Source organism: Anthonomus grandis, chromosome 9, assembly GCF_022605725.1.
Source record: "Anthonomus grandis grandis chromosome 9, icAntGran1.3, whole genome shotgun sequence".
In the NCBI taxonomy this organism is placed as follows: domain Eukaryota; kingdom Metazoa; phylum Arthropoda; class Insecta; order Coleoptera; family Curculionidae; genus Anthonomus; species Anthonomus grandis.
In genome coordinates, this window is record NC_065554.1 from 7,613,828 (window position 1) to 7,637,624 (window position 23,797).

The window sequence follows — 23,797 nt, forward strand, 5'->3', positions numbered from 1 at the left end:
CACTGAGCGATTTTTTATTGGCAAAGTTACTGAAGTTTTTCCTGATAGTCTGTGCTTATATTGATAAATTTTTTGAGGCGAAAACGATCTGAGACACTACAAAATTGTTTTAATTACTCAGATGTCAAAGACGAGTCTTTAATGAATCGAACTGACATTATAAAGAGCCTTATCCCACCAACAGACTTAAGAAGAAATCGATTTATGTGCAAGGATTTACCGGCAGGATATTCGATCGAATAAGTATTGGTTTGTTTGTATTTCTTTTTTACGTAGGTAAGTTTTGCATGTCAGGTATTACCTAATCACTATTCGTTTGTTCATTTTCAGAATCAGTTTTTTAAAATATATTTTTAGAAAAACATACCTAGCTTGACGGAGGAAATATAAAATTATGTTAATAAACATTTATTTTGTTATAAGGTTGTATTTTTTCTGCAAAATAGCTGTCTACTTTCAGTTCTAAAGCTTAAAAAACATTAAAATCGTATCGAATTTACCCATACCATGGTCTAACATCAAAATTTTATGCGTTTTAAAACCATGTTCGAAATTACCCCACCCATAGGGGTTAGTTCGAACAACATTTAGTAATTAAAAATTTTCAATAATATCATATTTAAATTTTGGGTAATTTTGCTCACCGTGCATAAGCGCGCAATGTTGAAAAAATTCAATACCTTAAAACAAAATAATTTCTTTATGGAAAAACCTCATGATCGGGATTACTTTGAACACCAATAAATAAATAAACAATAGTTAACGTCAAATAAAACAAACACTTGTAATGTCAAATACTAAAAAATAATAATCACAATGTAAAATACTATAAAGTAATTAGTTTTATTACTTAATATAAATATCAGCATTATGGCTTAGTTTCATTTGAGCCCTTTTCAATTAATGTTTTTTTACAAAACTTATAAAAAAATCTGTCTCAATGCTGACCAGCTCTTTTCCACAACATCTGAAATTCAAATTTGTTAAAAATTATTTCTTACAAGTGAAATTTTTTGCCTGTGGGCTATAAACTTGAAGGACTAGTATTTGTCCATTAGTACCGGTTGGAAGTACTTTTCTTTATATTGGCACATATAGTTGTTTAACTTCCTCCTTTAAAGTGTGAGTAACTGAGTCAAAAAGATGTATATACATAACTCTTCCATCTGTTTGGGTCTCTGGGTTGATGTGTGGTAAGTTAGGACCTATAACACTTCCTAAAGGAGCACATACAAATTTTTAAAAATATTATATCAATAACTATTTAAAATATTTTACCTGGATCATTCAGTATTCGCTCTTGCGGAGAAGAGTCATTAAACTGTTTTTCCATAATTTCTCTAGCTCGCTCTGCTGCCATTTGAGAGATGATAGGGGCACTTTCAACCACTTTGGCTACAAGCTGTGTGACTCTTTCATTTGATGGAGGGTGGGGCTTTGGGACTTCTAGCAAAGGAGGACACCGATGGACAAAAAATGATTGGTTCTTTGTTGTATCCACTGGATGTAGGTGAAGAAAATGTATCTATCGGAAACATAAATATATATTGAAAACTTACATTAAAGAAACTTATTTCTGAAGTAGTTCGGAGCTTGTTTTGAATTTGCATTTGAAGATTTTCAACAAATGTTATTTTTTTATATTATATAAACACATAAAAATGTAGCATATAGGATACTTTTATCCTGAATTTAGGATCCCATTATTAATAGCATTTTTTATAAATAAATATTTTCAGTATTTTCTTCTACATATATAGCTTTATATTATATTTTTTTAATATTTTCATGCTTTGTTTGGAGTTTTTTTATATAGGTAACCAAAAGTACTTTGACATCAGATATCTAAAAATTCTCTGGTCAGGACTTATACAACCACATCTTACCTATGGTATTTTGGTTTAGGGGGAATTTTAGAGGCTTACTTACACCCACTTTGTATAATGCAAAAATAGATTCTAAAAGTCCTTTTAATAAAAGACAGAACCGATTCATCAGACGCACTGTTTAATCAGCTTCATTAATATATAATAATATAAGATAATTGTTAATATTAATTAATTAATAATGCCCAAAGTGATATCCTGCAACAGTTCAAATAGAAATACCTTATATATAAAAACCAGCAATCTGGTCGTTTTCATAAAGTAAAAACCACACTGGCTTAACGATGTTTTTTTGTACATATGTAAGTCCCAAATTATCCGCTGAACTGCAAACTTTCGGAAATAAACAGCCTAAGGTTAAACAAAACCTAAATCTTGGTTATAAACCACCATTAAAAACAGAAACTAAAAACTTTTTATATGCCAATGATCACACAAACTTTTGTCCCGGCTTTCGACTTCCATTCCCGATGATTCCGACTCTGAACCGATTTCTTTTGTACCGAAATATTGTATGTTCTTAAATATTTAGTTGTTTGTTTTTTTTTACCACTAACAAGGTGATTTACCTTTTGTAGTTATTTGTTAATGTATTGTTTTTTTTATTCCTGTTTGAATATGGGTTTGTAACCATTTTTGAAGATAAATAACCTTATTATTATTATAGAACTAAATTTCTCGAAAAATGTTTTTCCACTCCTATGATACATAAATGTCAGACAGGCAGGTAAGTTAACTTCACAGTGAAATGTAATCCTTTCTAATCCTTTTTCTCTAGTGTGAACTGGATTAGCATACCCTAAGAATTTCAGGTATTCCTATAATAAAAATTTAAGCAGTTTAAGTCAGGTGATCGAGAGGGCCAAAGCACGGGTCTTTTCCTTCCTACCAAACGATTTTCACAATATCCATTATTCAGGGTGGCCCATTTAACTTGAGACATCGCAATATCTCGAAAACTAAACGTATCCAGAAAATGTTTCATGTGAAGTTTGAATGGTTTCCAGGGGGCCATAAATTGACATCATTGGTTTGACCTTGAGTGGACGTCTTCAACGTCAAATGAAGGTCAACTTCACTTCTTTGCATTGAAACCCCTATTTTTTTTAATAGTTTCTGATTAAGCGTTAAAAAATAAGTAACTTTCATCTGACACTTTTTTTACATGCGACCTCTCCTTTTCAAGATATTAATTCTTGATTCTTTTACGAATTTTTTCTTTGACAATGACATTTGCCCTTATAGGTAGTATCTGATGATCTATCAAAAAGAGTGAAAGTATCTTATGATAGAATTTTATTATCAACAGAATCGAAAACTTGAAAATAAAACGTATAAAGTTCAAATAAAATAAATTAAAACAAAAAAAAGTCAGAAAATTATTTCAATAAATGTTCAAAGTGTTGACCTTCCACTTCTATACATTTTCTAAAAAAAAGCTTTCTAAACGATCGATGAACAGAGTGCAGCATCTTTGGAGTTATCTGCCCGCAAACCTCCGTGATTCGCAGCTTCATATTTTCGGGAGTCGTTGGTGGATCGCGATATACGATCTCCTTCAAACAACCCCATAGAAAAAAATCTAAGGGCGTCAAATCGGGCGACCGTGGCGGCCAGTGGACTGCTCCACCGCGACCTATCCAACGTCCATTGAAGTCACGATCCAACACTTGGAGCGCAACGCGTGAATAATGTGCAGGACAACCATCATGCTGGTACCACATATTTATTCTCACTTCAAAACAAAAATACTGGTAGAATCTCCGGCAAAAAATTAGGGTATTTTTGGCCTGTAAGGACTTCATCAATAAAATAAGGTCCTTACACTTTATCATTGATGATGCCACACCAGACATTCACAGACCATGGCCGCTGATGTTCAATCGCTCGAAACCACCTGCGATTTTCAACTGCCCAATAATGCATGTTATGACGATTAACTACACCATAGTTTGTAAATGAAGCTTCATCGGTGAATAAGACGCGCAGAAAGAAATTGTTATTTTTATGCAACTGGTTTTGGGCCCATTCACAAAACATCACTCGATTTTGAAAATCATTCCCGTGAAGCTCTTGATGTAACGACAAGTGATACGGATGAAACTTGTAGCGTTTCAAAATTCTTAGGACACTTGTTTTGGAGGTTCCAGAAGCAGAAGAAATTGATCGTGAGCTGACTCCAGGATTATGGGCAACTGCAGCTAAGACGACAATTTCATTATTTTGACTGGTAATGCTTCTCTTTCGTGATCAATTTATAGTTCTCACACTTCCTTCTTCTATAAAGTGATACACTACACGATAACATGATGCTCGCGATGGAAGTCGCCGTTGAGGATGTCGCATGGTATACAGTTCAATGGCTCTATTAATATTCCGTTCAGATTCACCATAGATTTCACCATAGATTGAAGGACCATTTCAACTTTTTCATTTATTGTTAGGCATTCCATAGTCACTCAACAAAATAGTCAAATACTTGATAACTGAACGAATACTGTGAACCAAAATAATCTCTCATTTACTTTCTTCATCAGTATTTGTTTACAATCGCCTGAAATACCTGGGATAAATACGTGAGATCTGTTCACTATAGAAAATTTTCGCATCATAACAACTTACATTGATCATTGATTAACAATGCCTTATCACAACAATATTGAAAAATTGCTAAACCAAAGCTATTCCTGTTTCTAATGTCATTGTCAAGGAAAAAATTCGTAAAAGAATCAAGAATTAATATCTTGAAAAGGAGAGGTCGCATGTAAAAAAGCGTTAGATGAATGTTACTTATTTTTTAACGCTAAATCTGATACTTTCTTCAAGTTCGTTAAGTATTTGATCAAACGTAGATTTTGGTCAATCAAACTTGACTGTTTTCTTATAAGGAATTCTGCCATTCGGAAATCGTTCCTCACAGAGCCTTTTTGGCTGCTAAGGCATTACATGATACAGTCGTACAGTCCATACATTAGACGTATATCAGAACCAGTAAATTCAGAAAACGTAAATTCTACTATGGCAAACAAATTAAATGAAGATTAACATAATAAAAAATAATAGGAAGAAAAATAACCGCCAATAAGTAGTTTTTATTAAAATTTCACGAAATTATATAAAATATTTTAAGGGCCGTAATCGTGCCTAGTTGCCAGTTTTTATGACGTTTCTTCTACTCTTATGATTGTTTATTTTTCGAATTTTATAAAAAAAACTCCTATCAGGATTCCGCTCACATTTCCTATTTTCTTTGGCCATCCGACCTAATTTATGTAGTTTCTTAGTATTACCTTCCATCTTTATCAGCACCTTCACATAGTTAACCGGTAACTACTTTTCAGTAGGTATATTACATTTAAACATAACAGTTTAGAGGTGGTGGGGTGCTTATAGCAGTAAGTAATAAATTTAGTTCTAGAAAAATTGCTACTCCTTACATCTCAGTGGAGCAAGTATATGTAGAAGTAAATATTTGCAAGAAGTCATTTGTTTTTGGTGGAGTGTACATTCCACCAAATGCTACACGCGATAAGTACGAGTTACATGGTATGTCAGTTCATGAAATCTGTGAAAGCTACCAACAATCATCGGTGCTGGTGTTCGGTGATTACAACCTACCTGAGGCGGTTTGGTCAGATGATGTTGATGGGGTTTGTGTAGCTTGCAATGAACACTATCCAGCCCGAGTATTAGCTGAAATGTTTTCTTATAATAATATGTTTCAATGCTATAACGAACTAAATAACAGAAATACATTTTTAGATTTAGTAGTTTCTGATTTGCATAATGTTAATATTTCAGCTGCTGTTGACTGTATTTTTAGTAATAGTTTGCACCACGTTTCTTATTATATTAATATTTAAACTGACTCATCTTCACTAATGCTTGATGAATTTTATTTCGATTTTCGGAATGCCGACTTTGGGGCTATTAACCTTCATTTGGGGGCTATTGATTGGAGTATGAATTTTGATGTGTTGAATATTGATGGTGCTGCGGGTAAGTTAAACGATCTTTTACAGGATTGCCTTGATTTGTATGTTCCTAAAAAGAGACTAAGGTCTTCATCTTTTCCTAAATGGTTTAGTCCTTTACTTAAAGACTTTATTTGTAAAAAGAAGGCTGCACTCAGTAAATATACGTCTACTCCCTCACCTGACTCTTATGCTCGTTTTTGGACCCTTAGATCTCGACGTAAAGCAGAACACGATCGTTGCTTTAGTGAATATATTGGTAAAGTGAAGAGGTCAGTGCTGGATGATAGTCGTTACTTTTGGAGGTTTGTCAATGACAAAAGATTGCTCTTATGCATTTCCAAATTCGATGTTTTTAAGCCAGGAAATGGCAGAGTCTAGAGAAGCAATTACTGATTTATTTGCAAAGTTTTTTGTCACAGTTTACGACAACTCTACGTATACCATTCCTGATTCTCTTGAATTTGGTTTCCCAGAATATTATTATTCGATGCTTTACTCTCTCGGAGGTATTTTCTAAGATCCAGAAATTACCTCAGTTATTTACCACAGTTTCATCATGCCGATATTTAAGGCTGGCAATAGGGGGGATATTGCCAATTATTGTGAACTCATTGGCCAAATTGTTTGATAGTTTGGTTTGCGGTCAGCTAACATGGCAATGCAAAGGAATCATTAGTGAAAAACAGTCAGGATTCTCTTCTGGAAAATCCACAACCAGCAGTTTGGTTCAATACGAGTGTGATCTGTTGAGGGCTTTGGAGAGGGGGGTTCAGACTGATGCGGTCTATACCGACTTCTCCAAGGCTTTCGACAGGGTGAACGTCTCTTGCTGGCCAAGTTGGAAAGTGCTGCTTTCATGACTCCATCTTAAAATGGCTAAAATTTTTACGGTTTGCTGCATTTAGAATGGGCAATAGTTTTGACGAGTACCATCGTGAGGACATGAGAGTAAGACTTAACCTGGATACATTGGCCAAAAGGCGTGTGAACGCTGATCTTTGTTTTGTCTTTAAGCTGGTTAATGGCATGCTCCTGACCTTCTTTCTAAAGTGGGTCTCAATGTTCCAAATAGAACTCTACGCAATTTTGACCTTTATCATGTTCCTATGCACAGAACTGAATATGGCCGTCATTCTCGTATCGATAGATCTCTGAGTGTCTTAAACGCTCATAACATTGATTTATGTAGTAGTTCACTGTCCGTTTTTAAGAATAGCCTGAGCAGACTATGGCTGTAATAGTGTCAACTCAGTTCTTAGATATATATAAAATACAATGTAAATAAATATAAATATATAATATAAATATATAATAATAAATATATACGAGGTGTGAGGGGTATCTATTTGAGAATTTTGTGCTACATTTCAGGCAAATATGATGAGAAATGTATTTGCTCTGAAGCTTTGCTTTGATGGAAATATGTGAGTTTTTTTTTATTTTATACCTTTTCATACTTTTATTATTTTACAGTGTACGTTCTGGACCGTTTTTAAAGAATGGCGCCATATACAAATTCTAACAAAATGAAGCCAAGTTTGGTATGGTTTTTATTTTTTATGTTGGCTTCTTAAAACTTGTTAATTTGGCAAATTCTGATATTTTCTATTTGCGAAAAACTGGTACATGATAACGGATTACAAAAAAAATGGCGCCTAGTACATAAACAAAAGAAGCACTGGAAAAAACGGTCGTGTTGTCAACGTCCTCGTGTTGTAAAAATAAAGGTATACATAAAGAAATTTATAAATCAATAGTAGTGTGTGTGTAGTGTAGAAACATATTTCACGGCTCCTGTGAACTTCGAGATTGGACTAGAAAAGTGATTTTCATACAAAAAGGCCGAGTTTTGTGCTGCAAGGATCAATCTGAAATTAATTTGGACAAGGATACAAACTTTCACACATCAACATGAACTTTAATTACACTAATAGGAAAAGTACGTATTTTTCCTATTTATAAAAAACTTCCTAAACCAACAGTACAACCGGTAAATAGAGCAAATTGAAACAATCCCTTGGTCAGCCCGAAGTCCAGATCTTACTCCGTTAGATTTCTTCCTGTGAGGATTATTAAAGTACACTATTTACAAGCAAAGGCTTACTACGGTAAATGAAGTGCAAAGAACTATTAGAGAGGCTGTAGCCTACTTAAATCAAACAGATTTTGTATCCACTGCTATAGAACCTTTAGAAGTTGTTTATACTATATGTATTATTTACAATAGAAGGTATATTAAAAACTTACTTTAGACTTTAGTTAGCATTATGTTGCTGTTATTTTTTACAATGCTAATAAATTTATGTCACAGAAGTGGTTTAAATATCATTCTGTACCTATGGATACGACAACGGCGGTTATTAACTTTTGATATTTCTATATTATTGTACGTATTTTAAAAATATTATATAAAATATAGGGTATTCCATTAAAAAAACTGAAATATTGTGAATTGAAAATTTAAAGATATATCTCATTAACTGAGATACTGTATAAATTTAAAATACCTAGTCACCGTTGATCCATAGGAAGTCGTAGTGGGAATTTTATTAAAATGTCTTAATTACCATCATTACAAAAGACTGTGTGCCGAGGACATAAATTTGCTACAAAAAAATACAAAAACCTTAATTTCTGTCTAAACTACATGAAATTCGGATAGGTAGTTCTTATGACAATTACCTTTATTTCTCCCAAGGAACTCGGGGTGTGCCATTTAAAATTCTGGTGCTAAAGTTGATTCAGCAAATTTTGAACACCCTATATTGATAAAACTCAAATAGTTTAAAAATTCGCTTAAAACAAAGACGAATGTCAGACATAGTCCCATCAAGGTCCACAATCTGCTTTCTATTGTTTAGATATGAGGAGAACCAGCCACAAGCTTGATCAGAAAACCCAAAAAAGTGCAGCTTAGCGATCAGCATATCATGGTTAATAAGATCAAATGCCTTACTATAATCTAAGAGGACCAAACAGAGACCTTTCATTCATCCATGTTTCTAGGTATACAACTAGTCACCCAACTAGGTGCTGTTGCTGTGCTATGACAAGCTCTAAATCCAGACGGAATATCTGGCGGCATGTCTTGACAGTGAACAAACTTGTTCATGGATTGTCAAGAGGCTAATGGGTCTTAATTCATCCAGACTACCGATATGTGGAGTCTTGGGCAGTGGCTTTACTAAAGCCGTTTTCCATATGAGAAAATATTTACCATTCTGTAAGCATTTATTAAAAATAGTCATTATCACAGGAGCGAAAAATCAATGCTAAACAGAAGCATATCGTAACTAATCTCATCAATATCCATATATTTTGATTTAATTTGAAAAATGATTTATAAACATCATATGCTGTAACGATTGGTAATTTCAAGGTGTTATTTAATGAAGGCAATATAGTGTTGGACAAATAATATGTTACCAGTTCTGGGTGCACTGGAACAGCCCTATCATTTATGCTGGCAAAGTAATTGCTTATTCTTGTGACATGCTTCAGGTTTTCAGGGATTTCAAATGAAGCCCTAGAATGAAAATTCCAACTATTAAGCTTTGACCAAATCTTTTTAGAATTATTTTTAACCTTATTCAATTGAGAAATCAGATAAGCCTTTTTTTAATTTTTTATTGCAGTTGATAAGGAATGCTTAAGATCCAGGTAGAAATTTTTATCAGACGAATCAAGTGAGCGTTTGTATCTATTATATGCTTTTTTCTTTAGTTTTATGATTTCTTTGATTGTTTCAGTTATACAGGGTGTTTCAGAACTATGGGATCAAACTTCTAGGGGTTGTTAAGTGCAACAGTAGAATCCATTTGAGTATAGGAACCCATGTCCAGAAATGTGTCACTACGTCACTACGGCCCTAAGACGCGTTTAAATTTAGAAAAAATATTAATTACCTAAATAGGATCTGATGCATTTATTTTTACCTTTTGTATATGATACCATCACAACAATTGTTCAAAATGTCTTCCTCCAACCTCAATACACCGATTTAAACGCCGCACATGATTTCGGCGGACTACACTAAAAATTTGATCCTCGTTTTAAATGATTTCAAATGCTGCTGTTATTCGTCCAATTAAGTCTAGCTCTAATTCTACTGGAGTTTCGTAGACTAAAGACTTTACATGTCTCCACAAGAAAGAATCGAGCGACGTTAAATCGGGTGACGTAGGAGACAAAGAAACTGCTCCACCTCTGGCAATCCAACGGTGCCCAAACCGCTGAGCCAAATACTCGCGTACTTGTACAGCAAAGTGAGCCGGCGCTCCATCATACTGAAACCACATTTGCTGTCTAACGATTAGTGGAACATTTTCAAGGAGTTCTGGGAGAACTTCCTCCAAGAAACGCAGATAAATAGGTCCTGTTAACCGTTCGGTAGAAGGTATGGCCCAATTCAATAATCATCAACAATGCCTGCCCATACGTTGACAGACCAACGATTCTGATGTTTTCTTGGAAAAATTACATAAGGATTTTCTTCGTCCCAAACATGGCTATTCCTATTATTAAAAATACTGTCTCTTGTGAAAGAGGCTTCATCGGTCCACAAAACATATCGTAAAAAATTTGGTTGTGCAATGATGTGATCCAGAAGCCATCGACAAAATTGAACTCTAGGATGATAATCGACTGCAGTCATACCTTGAACTTTCTGGAAGTGGTTAGGATGGAGTTGTTGTACCGGTAGTACCCGTGTCGTGTAGTACTGTCGTGTAGTACCCGCCAGACAGAAGCGTTACTCGTATTCATATTCTTAGCGACGTCACGTGTGCTATTTGATGGTTCATCGGCAACTGGTTGAAGCACCTCTTCTTCAAATTCAACCGTTCTTACGTTTCGAGCAACACCAGTATCATGCATCTTGGTCTTAAACATGCCTGTCTCAGCGAGCCGCCGATGAACCGCAATAAACTTTTTGTATCCAGGATGCTGTCGTTCGGGATAACGTTCATGATACAACCGCGATGCTGTTCGTGCATTGCAGTTTGTTGCTATGTATGCCAAATGCATATCCGCCAATTCTTGATTGGTGAAGTTTTCCATTAGCAATAAATGTTTAAAAATTGTAAGCTATAAAATTTTTAAAGATGACATTAAGAATTGACATTGATAAGCGTTGATTTTAAACAATTGTTGTTATGGTATCATGTACAAAAGGTAAAAATAAATGCAGCAGATCCTATTTAGGTAATTAATGTTTTTTATAAATTTTAACGCGTCTTAGGGCCGTAGTGGCGTAGTGACGCATTTCCGGACATGGGTTCCCATACTCAAATGGATTCTTCTGTGGCACTGAACAACCCCCAGAAGTTTGATTCCATAGTTCTGAAACACCCTGTATATGGTTTAGGTCGTGTTCTAAGCTTTATAGTTTTTAAAGGCACACAGTAATCAAATATTTCAACTAATTGCTTGTTTAGCATTTCAGTGGAGTTGTCAAAAAAGCCTTGGGTCAATATTTGGCCAAAATCAGTATTACTCATAAAAACATTAAACAGATTTAATTAAATTTCAAAAAGTTATAAGTTTAGGTTTATCTACATCAAGACTTAAATTCAAGAAAGAATAAACAAGCCTATGGTCTGTTACATCATACATTTCCACTGTTTCTGATTTAACGATCCACACAGATAACATCAATCAGACTTTCAGAAAATTTACATAGTCAAGTTGGTTTGTTAATCACCTGGACTAAGTTGTGGATTAGCAGCAAGTCTACATTATAGTTAAAGGTTAGTAGTCTCATTACCAATCCAGGAAAAATTTAAACTAAGCTGCAAAGGATGTAGCAAAATCTACTTAATATATATGTATTATTGGATGTGATCTTAAATATTTTTGTACTTTTGATGATTTGTATGATTAATAGCCTAAATTGTAGTAATACTTCAAAGTGTATAACTAGTATAAAAAAATTACCCACCCTTTCACTTTGAACTGTCCGAACATTTTTCTGAAAATATACCAAAAGAGTCACAAATAGAGGTGCGACCTTTAAGTTTATGCCTCCCTGTATGTTAGATTTATTAAAACAGTTTTTATCAAAGCTATTATTACTTAGATACATAAATTAGAAATTTTAAAGAACCTGCTTAATATTTTTGATGACGGGATTTAAATATATACATTAGTGGTAAGTGGTAAATGGTATGGCAACTCTTAATAATACTTGTATTATTTAATACTGAATTTTTCTGGAGCCTTTTTAATTTCGGTAAATTACAGAAACGCCACTGACATACAAATTGTTGTGCTTAATAATTCAACAAGGTATCTTTTTTATGTTTTCTCTGCGATGAGGAATTTCTGGTTGGAAAAAAATATGGAAACTATGCGCCGAAGTCGGGAAGACGTCGTACAACTACTCCTCGAATGGATAAAACTATTTTAAGGATCTCAAAACTTGATCCTAGAAAAATCTCCACACAAATTAGAAATGAAATCTCGGAGCAATATGGTGTTAACATGACAAGTAGAACAGTAAGAAACCGTCTACTTGATGGAGGTCTTTTTGGGAGAGTTGCTATTAAAAAGCCACTTCTATTAAAGAAAAATAGAAAGGCCCGAAAGGAGTTTGCCAGAGCTCATCTCTCTTCGTCTTGAGAAAAATGGAATACCGTTTTACAAAGTTATGAAAGCAAATTTTCTCTATTTGGATCTGATGGCAAGAAATATGTAAGGAAACCGGTGGGCAAGATTCAAAGCAAAGTACCAAATTCCAACAGTGAAGCATAGAGGCGGGAACATAATGGTCTGAGGATGTTTTTTCTAATATGGAACAGAACCAGTTAGTCAAGTGAAGGGTAAAATGGGCCGATTACAATACACAGAGATATTGGAAAATACAATGTTACCATTTGCAGAAGAAGATATGCCATTGCGATGGATATTTCAACAGGACAATGATCCGAAACATTCGCCCAAATTTGTAAAGGATTGGTTTCGTGAGAAAAAAAATAACTGTTCTTGAATGGCCATCTCAATCCCCAGACTTGAAGCCCATTAAATATCTTTGGGACATCTTAGATTGCCATATTCGGATGCATTCCAATATAAAAAACCGGCAACAGCTTTTTCATATTATTACCCCGGTTGATGAGTGAACAGTTTTTTTAGAGTACCATAAAAATCCATTGATTTTGTTCAAAACTGAACACTGGCTAAGAGTCGATGAACCTCTGTTTATTTCAGGCTATATAATGCTGACTTCTTTTTGTAGAATTGTTACAGTGGAGGAGGTACGATGATTCTTATTCGAGAGGATCTGGAATAGATGAATTATCTCATAGTTCATGACTTTGACAATATGTTGGAGGAAAGTCAGTTTAAGTTCTCACTTTTGTACAATGCAAAAATTAATATTTACCTTTTATGTATCTACAGACCCTCTTGTGGCAGAGTTGAAGAATTTTTTAAAAGGTTGAATATTTTACTTTAGTTATTGCCTTTAAAATCAAAAATTATTATGGCTGGTTATTTTAATACAAACTACCTTGATAGGGACTCTGTACATCAAACTCTTTCTACAATATTTTTGTCTTTTTAATTTAAACATGCTAGTTAATGTTTCAAGCATTAGTTACACGGGCTTAATTGATTACTTTTGCACGAATTTTACTGACCATCATTTCTGCATGATAAGAGTAGTGCCGTCTGCTTTATCGGATCATGAAGCCATAATTTCTGAAATTAACTTAAAAACAAGGACTATGAGAAATAAAAGGAAAGGCATAATATATAGCAAAAACAATTTTATTAGATTTAGAAATAATTGTCTAAAGATAGATTGGGACCAGATTAAGACTTATCCAGATCCACTAAACGAATTTAATCTTACATTGATTGATCTGTTCAATACACATTTTCCACTACGGACGATAAGGGGAAGGAAAAAAAATGGGTAACGAATGGGGTCAAAATTTCTTTAAAAAATCTGAGATTTTTACATACTCTGAGAAAGTTATTTCCGTCCCAATTTGTAATAGATTTCTTCAATAAGTATAAATAAATCTACTGTGAGGTTATAAAAAATACAAAACAAAATTTTTACTCCACCAAAATTAATAATGCAACATATAAATCGAAAGAGGTTTGGAATAGTACAGTAAATGATTTGAGAGGAACATCACAAGGCTAATGATTGCCAGACTTCTGTGGATTCTTACAGCTTTATTACTTTCTATTGTACAATAGCAGAAAAACTGGGAAAAAATATATGTTCAAATATTGACTCTATCTAGCTCATGTAGCTGTGCCTAACTCATTTTGCCTGCACCATACTGATGTAAATGAAATTAAAAGTATATTGCAAACCATTAAAAATAAGAAATCAGCAGGTATTGATGGCATTTCAACAAAAAATTGTATTAATCTTTCCAACTCTATACTTAAAGAGCTTGCTGGCCTCATAAATACCTCCTTTGACAAGGGAATTTTTCCCAACAGCTTGAGTACAGCTGTAGTGAGACCTCTAGGTGGGAATTCTAATGATCCGTCTTGCTTCAAACCAATTTCCTTACTCCCAACACTCTCAAAAATAATGTTGGATGTCATCTTTCCTCAAAAAATATAAACTATTGAACAAAAACCAGTTTGGTTTTCAGAGCCAGAAGAATGCTACAGATGCTGTATTCAAGTTACTAGAGGAGCTTTATTTAGAACTGAATAGAGGTGAGATGGCTGTAGCAGTGTTCTGTGACTTTTCCAAGGCATTTGATTGTGTTGATTGCAGAATACTTTTTTTATATTTTAATTTTAAATTTTTTTATTTATTCTTTTTATTAATGGAGTTGTTCATTGTTCTGATTATTGTAATGTGTTATTTTTTGCTGATGATGTTAAGATTTTTAGAATTATAGACAGTAACTTGGCACATCATGAACTTTGTTCTGATCTTCACAAATTTGAATTATGGTGCAAGAGCAATAGAATGGTCCTAAATGCTAAAAAATGCAAATATATTCAATTTACCAGGAATTTTAGCCCACCATTTCATCAGTACCATCTAATGAGTTCACTTATTGAGAAGGTATCAGAGATATGTGATCTTGAGGTGCTTTTTGATTGCAGACTAACTTTTTCAAAAAATATTGAAAACCTGTGTAATAAGGCTTACAAAATGTTGGGTTTTATTAAGAGGCATACTCATGATTTTCAGCAGTATTGATTCCATTAAACTTCTGTATTTTTCATTGGTTCGCAGTCAACTTGAGTCGAATTCTTGTATATGGTCACCTTATTATGATAAATATATAATGTGTCTAGAAAAAGTTCAACGTAAATTCATAAGATACATTGCTTACAAGCTTAATATTCCTTGTATTAATATTAATTACAATGAAATATATAGATTGCTGAACATTGAAAAGTTGGAGACTTGACGTAAAAACTGCGATATTATCACATACATACAAGATTCTTAACAATGTAATACAGTCTCCTAAGTTGTTGTGTCAGTGAAAACTGTGCAATAGGTAGAATGATGATTAACTCAAATAGTGTCAGTATAGATTTGTTTCATTGTTCTCCGAGTTCACATCAACGAATTTTAAAATCTGCTTAAGTGCAATATAATTTTATATATTGACTTTGCTTAAAGTGTGTCATATTCTTTTCTATTGTAGTTACTCTGTTTTAAACCATTGTTGTCCTTATATTTTATTTAATTTTATTGATGTTACCTGTTATCTGTTATTTATGCTAAATCTTCAATGATAGTACTAATACTTCAAGTGCTTTATTGCAATATAAAATCTTATTTTATTGAATATTTTATATACTATATTTATTTTGTAATTTGATCAATTACCGAAATATATACTGAACACTGCTGCAAAAGCTGTCTTGCTATAGATTCAGAAGTTGTTATTTGACTTGGCTTGAGTCCTACCTGGCAAATAGGAGGCAGGTGGTTAGTATGGATTAGTGACATCAGCTCAAATCATTCAGTGTGGAGTTTCCGAAGGATCGGTGCTTGGCCCACTACTCTTTCTTATATACATTAATAATCTTGCTTCCATCAGCATTAACGGATCTTTCACAATATTTGCTGATGACATCACAATACTTTGGCAGGGAACAGGCAACCCAGATCTGGAGCAGACAATAAGTAAAGATATTCAAACAGCAAAAAAATTGTGTGTTTCCAAGAACCTTACTTTTAATATAAGCAAAATCAATCTCATAACATTCAAGAGAGATACTAGATATGGAGAATCCATAAGTAAAACAGAGTGCTCTAAGTTTTTGGACATTTTTATTGATTCAAAACTGAAATTGTAAACACATATTTGCATGTTGACAAGATTAGACTCCGCCTGCTATGCTATTACATTGATTCACTGTGAACTGTGTGAACTTGACAAAAGGACGACAAAAAATATTTATTTTGCCCTGGTGAAGTTTTAAACTACACTATGAAATTCAATTTTGGGGTTATACAAGCCTTCAGCTCCTACAATGCCCTTTTCTACCGGAGAGATAAAAGGATTTTAGGGATCACTGTCGCCCTCTATAGGGGAGAGGATTCTCATGTTGACTTGCATATTTATGTTGATGACAATCAAGTTGGTTCACAGGAAATACAAGGGACCTTATGATCATAGTCATAATGCTTATAGGACCAGGTTTAATAGTCAGAATTTGGGTCTGTGCATTCCAACATCATCTCTTACAAAATACTCTATAATATATGAGAGCAAAAAAATATGTAGATAATTGCTTGCCTCTTAATTCCAAAAGTATAGAGAACAATAGGCAATTTATATGTAGTGTCAACATTTTTTTATTGATCCAAAGCATACTATTATTTAGATGAATTTTATACCGATAATTATGTTTTATAGTTAAGACTTGCACTAATGTACTTAATATTTTTAATTTCTGTTAAGTTTAGAGTTATTGCCTTTTTATCTGGCTTTATTTAGTTTTTGAGCACTTTTAGTGTTGTGTAATGTATATGTATCTGTGATGAGTATTTTAATATCCACAATGTTGCAAGTTATTAAAAATAATTTACATTTTAGAAGTTTGTAACCTACCTGTTTGTAACAATGTATTTGTTTTTTGTATTGTACCTGACTTATTTATCGGAATTTTTGCATTTTTGAACGCATTATTGTTACAAACGTTGCTATACTCCTAATTTAGCAAATACCTATCATTTAAACCTAATCTTTGTCAACATATTCATCCTTTATTTGATAATATTTTTTTAATTTTTATATTTTTTGGTAACTTTTAATTTAAATTACGTCAAAATATGGAGTTTACTTTTATTTAGTATGCAGATATGCATCTTATGTATGGTCTGGCGTCTTGCAATACATTGGAAGCAAAAAGATTGTATGAAGAAAGATTTCCCAATCGCATTATCCCGGATCAGAAAACATTTCAACGTATTGATCAACGTCTAAGGAAACTGGTAGGTTTCTGTTTTCCACTTAATGAGCTAATATTATTAAATTTCCTTAATGCAATTTTAGGATGTTTTGAAAAAAAAAAGAATAATGGTGGTCGGAGGAGAACAGCACATACAGTGCAATTGGAAGAAAAAAAAAGACACTCCTACAACGAGTACTCGAGAATTAGCCGCTCAGCTTCATTCGTCCAAAAAAATTGTACATATGGTACTTCAAGAACAACTGTTGTACCCATATCACTTACAAAAAGTGCATGAACTACTGCCCAGAGATTTTGCTCCTAGAATACACTTCGCAAACTGGCTGTTAGATCAGCAGCGAAATAACCCTAACTTTATCAGCACGATTCTTTTTAGGGATGAAGCAGAGTTTACCAAAAATTGAATTGAAAACTTACATAACTTACATGTATGGGCTGATGAAAATCCCCGTGATACTATTATTTCTCATCAAGATCAATTCCAATCAATAAATATCTGGGCAGGAATTATTGGCAATTTTTTGATTGGGCCATTTGAACTGCCACCACGTTTAAACTTTTTGGAGTTCCTCCAGAACAATCTTCCAGATTTATTAGAAGATTTGCCCCTTGCAACCCGCCGAGATATGTATTTTATGCATGATGGAGTCCCACCCCATATTAGCCTTGCTGTAAGACACTACTTAAATAATACTTTTGAAAACCGTTGGATAGGTAGAGGAGGACCTGTTGCTTGGCCTCCTCGGTCTCCCGATCTAACGCCATTAGATTTTTATCTATAAGGTCACCTCAAAACCTTGGTGTATTCCACCCCAGTCGATACTCGGAAAGAACTGCTCCAAAGAATTACATTTCATCATAGGTTTTTTTTTTAGGTCACCACTGTATTTTTAGGAACATGTATTATTTTAAATTAAATGACTTACATCGAAATTAAAAATATACGCATTAAAGTGTACAACCTGGTCCGCCCCTGGTAAAGTAAACAAGGTAAATGTATTTTAAGGATGTCATTTTAAGAGGTCCCTAATAGTGTTCACCTAAAATTTTTATTAAATTCTACCGGGTAGTTTAAAAGTAATTTATGAAAAACCAATTTCCAGCCGCGTCCTTTAGGAGGCTGTATCTTCGTAAAGAAGGCCTGTAGCATTTTTTTTTTATAGGAACGTTCGGTATTATTTTTCGATGTTCTACCTGAATCCGAGAGATTTCCCACATGAACCGGGACACCTTGTATACCGGGTGACACAGGAAAAAGGAAACACTTAATAACTTTTTTACTTTTCAAGATAAACAAATGAAATTTGGTATATCCATAGATTAGTCATAAGAGTATCTTTTGACATAGGTATTCTGTTATTTTTTGTTATTTCCGGTTTAACAGGAAGTGACATTAACTTTTTTATTTTAAATGGGACAATTGGTAGTCATCATTATGTATTTTGATAAAAAATAATATTCTGAGAATAATGATACCGCATTTGCCACTTTTTGTTTTATGCTCATAGAAAAAATTATTTTTTTAAATTTTAGAATAAGGTTTCATAAATGCATTAAAAATTTTAATTTTTAATCGCAAGTAATCACGGAAAAACAATAATTTACATTGTCTTTTATTACTTAAATAAATACAGTTAGCAAACATTTCAAATATTAGTAAACATTGAAATTTTTTCAAAAACTACGGCAAATTTATTTCAATAACAAGTAATAATTCAACTTGACAAGATGTTATGTATTACGTGAATTGAAAAATTACTCAAGAACACGTCAAAATGCAGCCTCCTTGCCAAGAAACCAAAGCCTTCTACTTTATTTTTATTAATTAAAAATAAAAATAAAGTAATCTTTATTGTATGCAACAAATAAATTACATCTATTCTATATACCTACATAGAAAGTACCGCTAGGCGTGTTTTAATAACCACCACAATAAATAATAAAAGGACATAGTACAATTTTATTAAAAATAAAAATTTGAACAAAAATGATTCAGAGAACCACACCAGAATCAAAGTTACACCCGTATTAAAATATCAGCAATGTCTCCAAAAATTTTTTAATTTAGACTATTAAACGCGTTTATTTATATGACTAAATTTTTGTCTTCTTATGGGCTTATTTGTCCACCGATTTAAAAAATAGTCATACCAAATTATTGGGAAAAAAAACCTTATTTCAAAAGTATTTGATCCCAATAATGTGCTATTTAAAAAATAACGTAAATGCCAAAATTAATGGTTTGGACATTTTAAATAGACGTGTGAAAGTTTTAAATCATAAAATGTAACAAAAACTATTTTTCCGTGATTACTTGATTAAAAATTGAAACTTTTAACGCATTCATGGCATCCTATTTTAAAATTTAGAAGAAATATTTTTTCTACGAGTATAAAACAAAAAGTAGCAAATGCAGTAACATTGTTTTCAGAATATGATTTTTTATTGAAATACGTAATAATATACCCTTAATAAGTGTCCCATTTAAAATAAGAAAGTTAGTGTGACTTCTGTTAGTTGACTGTTAAACTGGAAGTGACAAAAAACAACTGAATATGTCAAAAGATGCTCTTATAATAATTCTATTGATATACCAAATTTCATTTATTTATCTTAAAAAGTAAAAAAGTTATTACCTAAGTATTCCCTGTTTTCTGCGTCAACCGGTATATACTTTTTTCCTAAACTTGGAAAAATGAGAGTTTTAGCTCTGTATACAATAAAGCATTTTTTTATTGATTTGTTTGACTTGAGGGGTGAAAAATTCCTACAGGAACTTTTCAAAAATTGATCAACTCTTTGCCTAGATACTGACGGGTATTCTAGAAAATACTAAAAAGTCTTAATCATAATGTTTATATTATTGTTTTTTTATAAAATAGTAGACGTTTCCATTCTTATTTCCAACTGTTATATGAAAATTAGCTATAATTTAAAATTATTAATATGAATAATCATTATTTTATATGAAAACTTTAATAAATATTATTAGAAATATTATTCTACTATGTATACTTATATGCTGCAATAAATATTAGAAAGAAATATACTTGTCAAAATAAAAAGTTTCCATACATTCTTCCACCACTATATGTATATAATAATAATAAGCATTTATTTCCAACAGGCAACTTGCCCAATAACAGGAAACAGTTGCAAAACAATGAAAAATATAGTTAAAAAAAAACACAAAACAAACCTAAAAGAATGAAAAGAAAAAAAGTAAAGTCACAATCTCAAAAGTAATCCAAAAAATTAGAACAAATAACTATTAATATGATATAAAAACCCAGTTATAAAAGTTTAACAAGATAATCACATATTCAACAAAATTAAATTAAATTAACTGCAATATACCTACTACTATAACTTAAACACATGGGTCTTAATCCCAAGAGTAATGATCCACCAAGATATCAAAAATCACATGAACCGGAGAGAAATTTATATCGCATATTGTATATAGTGGCAGTATTGTATATAGTGGATTTCAACAGGATGTTAGTATGAGGCCTTGGCAGAAAAAATGTTAGGGGATGTCTATCATTAAGCCTAGACACTATGAAACGTACACCAGAAAGAAGTACAGGACTATCAATTAATCCATTCAGTAAACCATGCAAGAATTTTACAGAGAATCATTCTTCTGAGATGTAATGGATGTAGATTGAAGCGTTCCAATAGTTGCCAATGATCAAACCCTCTAACTGGATATATGCCATCCTGCCTGAAGGCCAAAAACTTAGCAAATCTATGGTGAACAGATTCATGGAGACCAACATGATTCTGATAGAGCGGGTTCCATATAATGCAGCCAAACTCCAGTTTTGATCTTACAAAGCAACAGAAAAGCAGTCTTAGTGTAGATTCTAAAGTAAAACTCTGAGAACCTCTAATTATGAACCCAAGCCTTCTCAAGGCTGACTTGGCTATGTTGTTGAAGTGTGGAACGAATGTAAATTCAGAGTCAAAGGTGATACAAAGATCAGTAATTTGCTCTAATCTATTCAAAATAGTATCATTAATAAAGTAATCAAAATTTAAGGGTGTTTTTGATCTAGAGTAACTGACCACACTACATTTAGCCGCATTCAAGCCTAACTTGTTAACAGCGCACCATACCTCCAATGTATTTAGACAGTTCTAAAGAAAAACACAATCCTCCATACCATATACATTTAAATATAGGTTCAAATCATCGGCAAAAGCCAGCCTATGACAAGTTAGTGACTCAATCAAGTCATTTATAAAGAAACTAAACAGGAGTGGACCCAGGTTCGAGCCCTGTGGTTAAAAGCCCTTACGTTAAAAAGCTTCAATTTAAAGCCCTCATATTCAACATATTGAGATCTACCAGTCAAGTAGAAATGAAATAAAATAAATAATCTCCCTGAAAAACCATACTGAGTTAATTTATGCAGCAAAATATAGTGATCTATCCGATCAAAGGCTTTTTGGAAGTCGGTATAAGTATAAATAACATCGACTTGGGTATTAACATCAAGTGATTCACAGATGTGGCTAGACAGACAGGATAAGTTAGTAACACAAGATCGTCCGCTAAAAAATCCATGCTGGTCTACAGAGATGAGTTCTTTTGCGTGACTAAATAGTGACCAATTCAGGATAATTTCGAAACTTTTTGAGAAGTTGCAGAGTAATGAGATTGACCTGTAGTTCACGATTTGATCAGAGTCCCCAGCTTTTAAAATAGGAATTATTTTAGCAGTCTTCCAAATTTCAGGAATCTCTTCTGTTGACAGTATTAAGTTGAAAATGTAGGTCAGCGGATCAGCCAGGACATCAATGCAATCTTTAACCAAGAAGCTACGCACAGCATCTACACCAGATGTTAACTTATTTTTGAGTTTTTTACTAGCCAAAATAATCTGAGAACCATCAAAGTTGGAAATGTCAAAGTGGGGCACATTATCAGATGTCGACCAATGGTTAATGAAATTTTATTGTATAAATGCTGCACCAAAGAACAGTGCAAAAGCATTAACTATTTCTTGTGGGTCTTTAATTACCACGTAATCGAGTAGCCTCATCATACCAGGAATCCTGGTGCCAGCCTTCTTAGAACCAATAAAATTCCAAAAGCTAAATGGGCCCAAAGAAATATTCCTTTCGGTGTTTGATATACAACTTATATTCATTGTGTATTTGTAGTTTGATAAGGCATCTAAGAGAATGGAATTTATTTTGAAAGAATGGAGAATTGTACATTTTAAAGTCCTTAAAAGCCTTTTCTTTCCTATTAAGGAAACTTTTCTTTCCTTTTAAGGGTGGCGGCTTTTAGATGTGGTTACAGGAGACAGGAGTATTACTATCAGTGGGTCAGGGATAACCTGAACTTACCAACATTAGAGTCACAAAGAACATTACTCGACTTATGTTTTATGCATAAGGTTTTAAATGCTACTTTAGATTGTCCCGAGTTATTGTCTCTTTTTAAACTTAGGGTGCCTTCCAGATTGAATAGACAATCAGAAATATTTTCAGTCCCATTCCACCATACCAATTATGGCATTAATGAGCCAATTACACGAATGGCTCGAAGTGCTAATGGTCTGTCAGGACAGATAAACTTTTTTGACTCTAGGATAACATCTTTTAAGGGGCAGTTAAAGAATATTATTTCATAGGGGCTTTAAATAATTAACTCATCTACACCTTTCACTGATTTATAGATAGTTTTGTATCTGAAAATATATGTTTGTATGGTATGTAATACTTTTGTAAATGGATTCCGTTAATAAATAAATAAATAAAAATAAATAAATAAATGTTCTTAATCAATTCTCGAGAATAATAATTTGGAAATCTTCTTTTACATTGCTGCTTAAGAGGAATGTGTGCGGCAAATATGCCATTCAATATATCATAATATAGGGCTCCACATATCTGCATATAATAACAACTCACTTTAATAAATAAAATCTAAAGTATTTACCATTAATCACAATAGGGTTTTACCTTTACTAAAGCATTTAAGCCAAGTCTTAAAAATTTGGAGGTCTTAACAGGCAAAGCTGCTGGGGCAAACACCTTAATATCAAGAGTCGCCTTACATTTCCTATGGTCAAAAAGCATTTCCTGATTGATTTCATTAGTGTCATAGGTCCAGCACTGGTACTGTTTTCTGTACCTTACCTTGGAGCCAAAATTTGATAATTTGTGAACCCAAACAGTTTTGGTTTTATGTGAAAATTCTTCCACCCACTGATCACACTGTTTTTCATAATCTTCATTTTTTATGAGCAACTGGGTCCTGAATTTAATCTCATATTGTTTATTGTTCCTCCATTTATTATCTATAAATTCATATTTCCTGTTTATGTTTTGTAGGATGGTGTTGAAATATTCCTCACTACCCATTTGTGGTAAGATTGTTTTGACCTTTATAGTTAGAAGAACATAACACCGGGTTTGTTTGTGTTAACTATTGAAAATAAACAAACAATTTTGTAAACATTGTGCTTATGCTCCTACAACAGTGAACAGAGTGACATTGTT

General features: G+C 33.0%; 1 protein-coding gene across 4 annotated transcripts; it reads right to left on the reverse strand.

Moving 5' to 3' along the window:
- Positions 1-944: 944 nt before the first annotated feature.
- LOC126740254 (uncharacterized) lies at positions 945-23,797 on the reverse strand. Of its 4 annotated transcripts, none has more exons than XM_050446196.1 (4): positions 23,435-23,796; positions 23,258-23,377; positions 1,279-1,525; positions 945-1,217 (listed from the first exon to the last, which is right to left on the reverse strand). In XM_050446196.1, the coding sequence occupies exons 1-4, from the start codon at positions 23,657-23,659 to the stop codon at positions 1,081-1,083; spliced, it is 729 nt and encodes a 242-aa protein (XP_050302153.1). In that variant the 5' UTR covers positions 23,660-23,796; the 3' UTR covers positions 945-1,080. The 4 variants fall into 4 exon arrangements, with proteins under 4 accessions (XP_050302153.1, XP_050302154.1, XP_050302152.1 ...); XM_050446197.1 differs by having other exon boundaries at positions 23,258-23,357; positions 23,435-23,583; XM_050446195.1 differs by having other exon boundaries at positions 945-1,205; positions 23,258-23,797.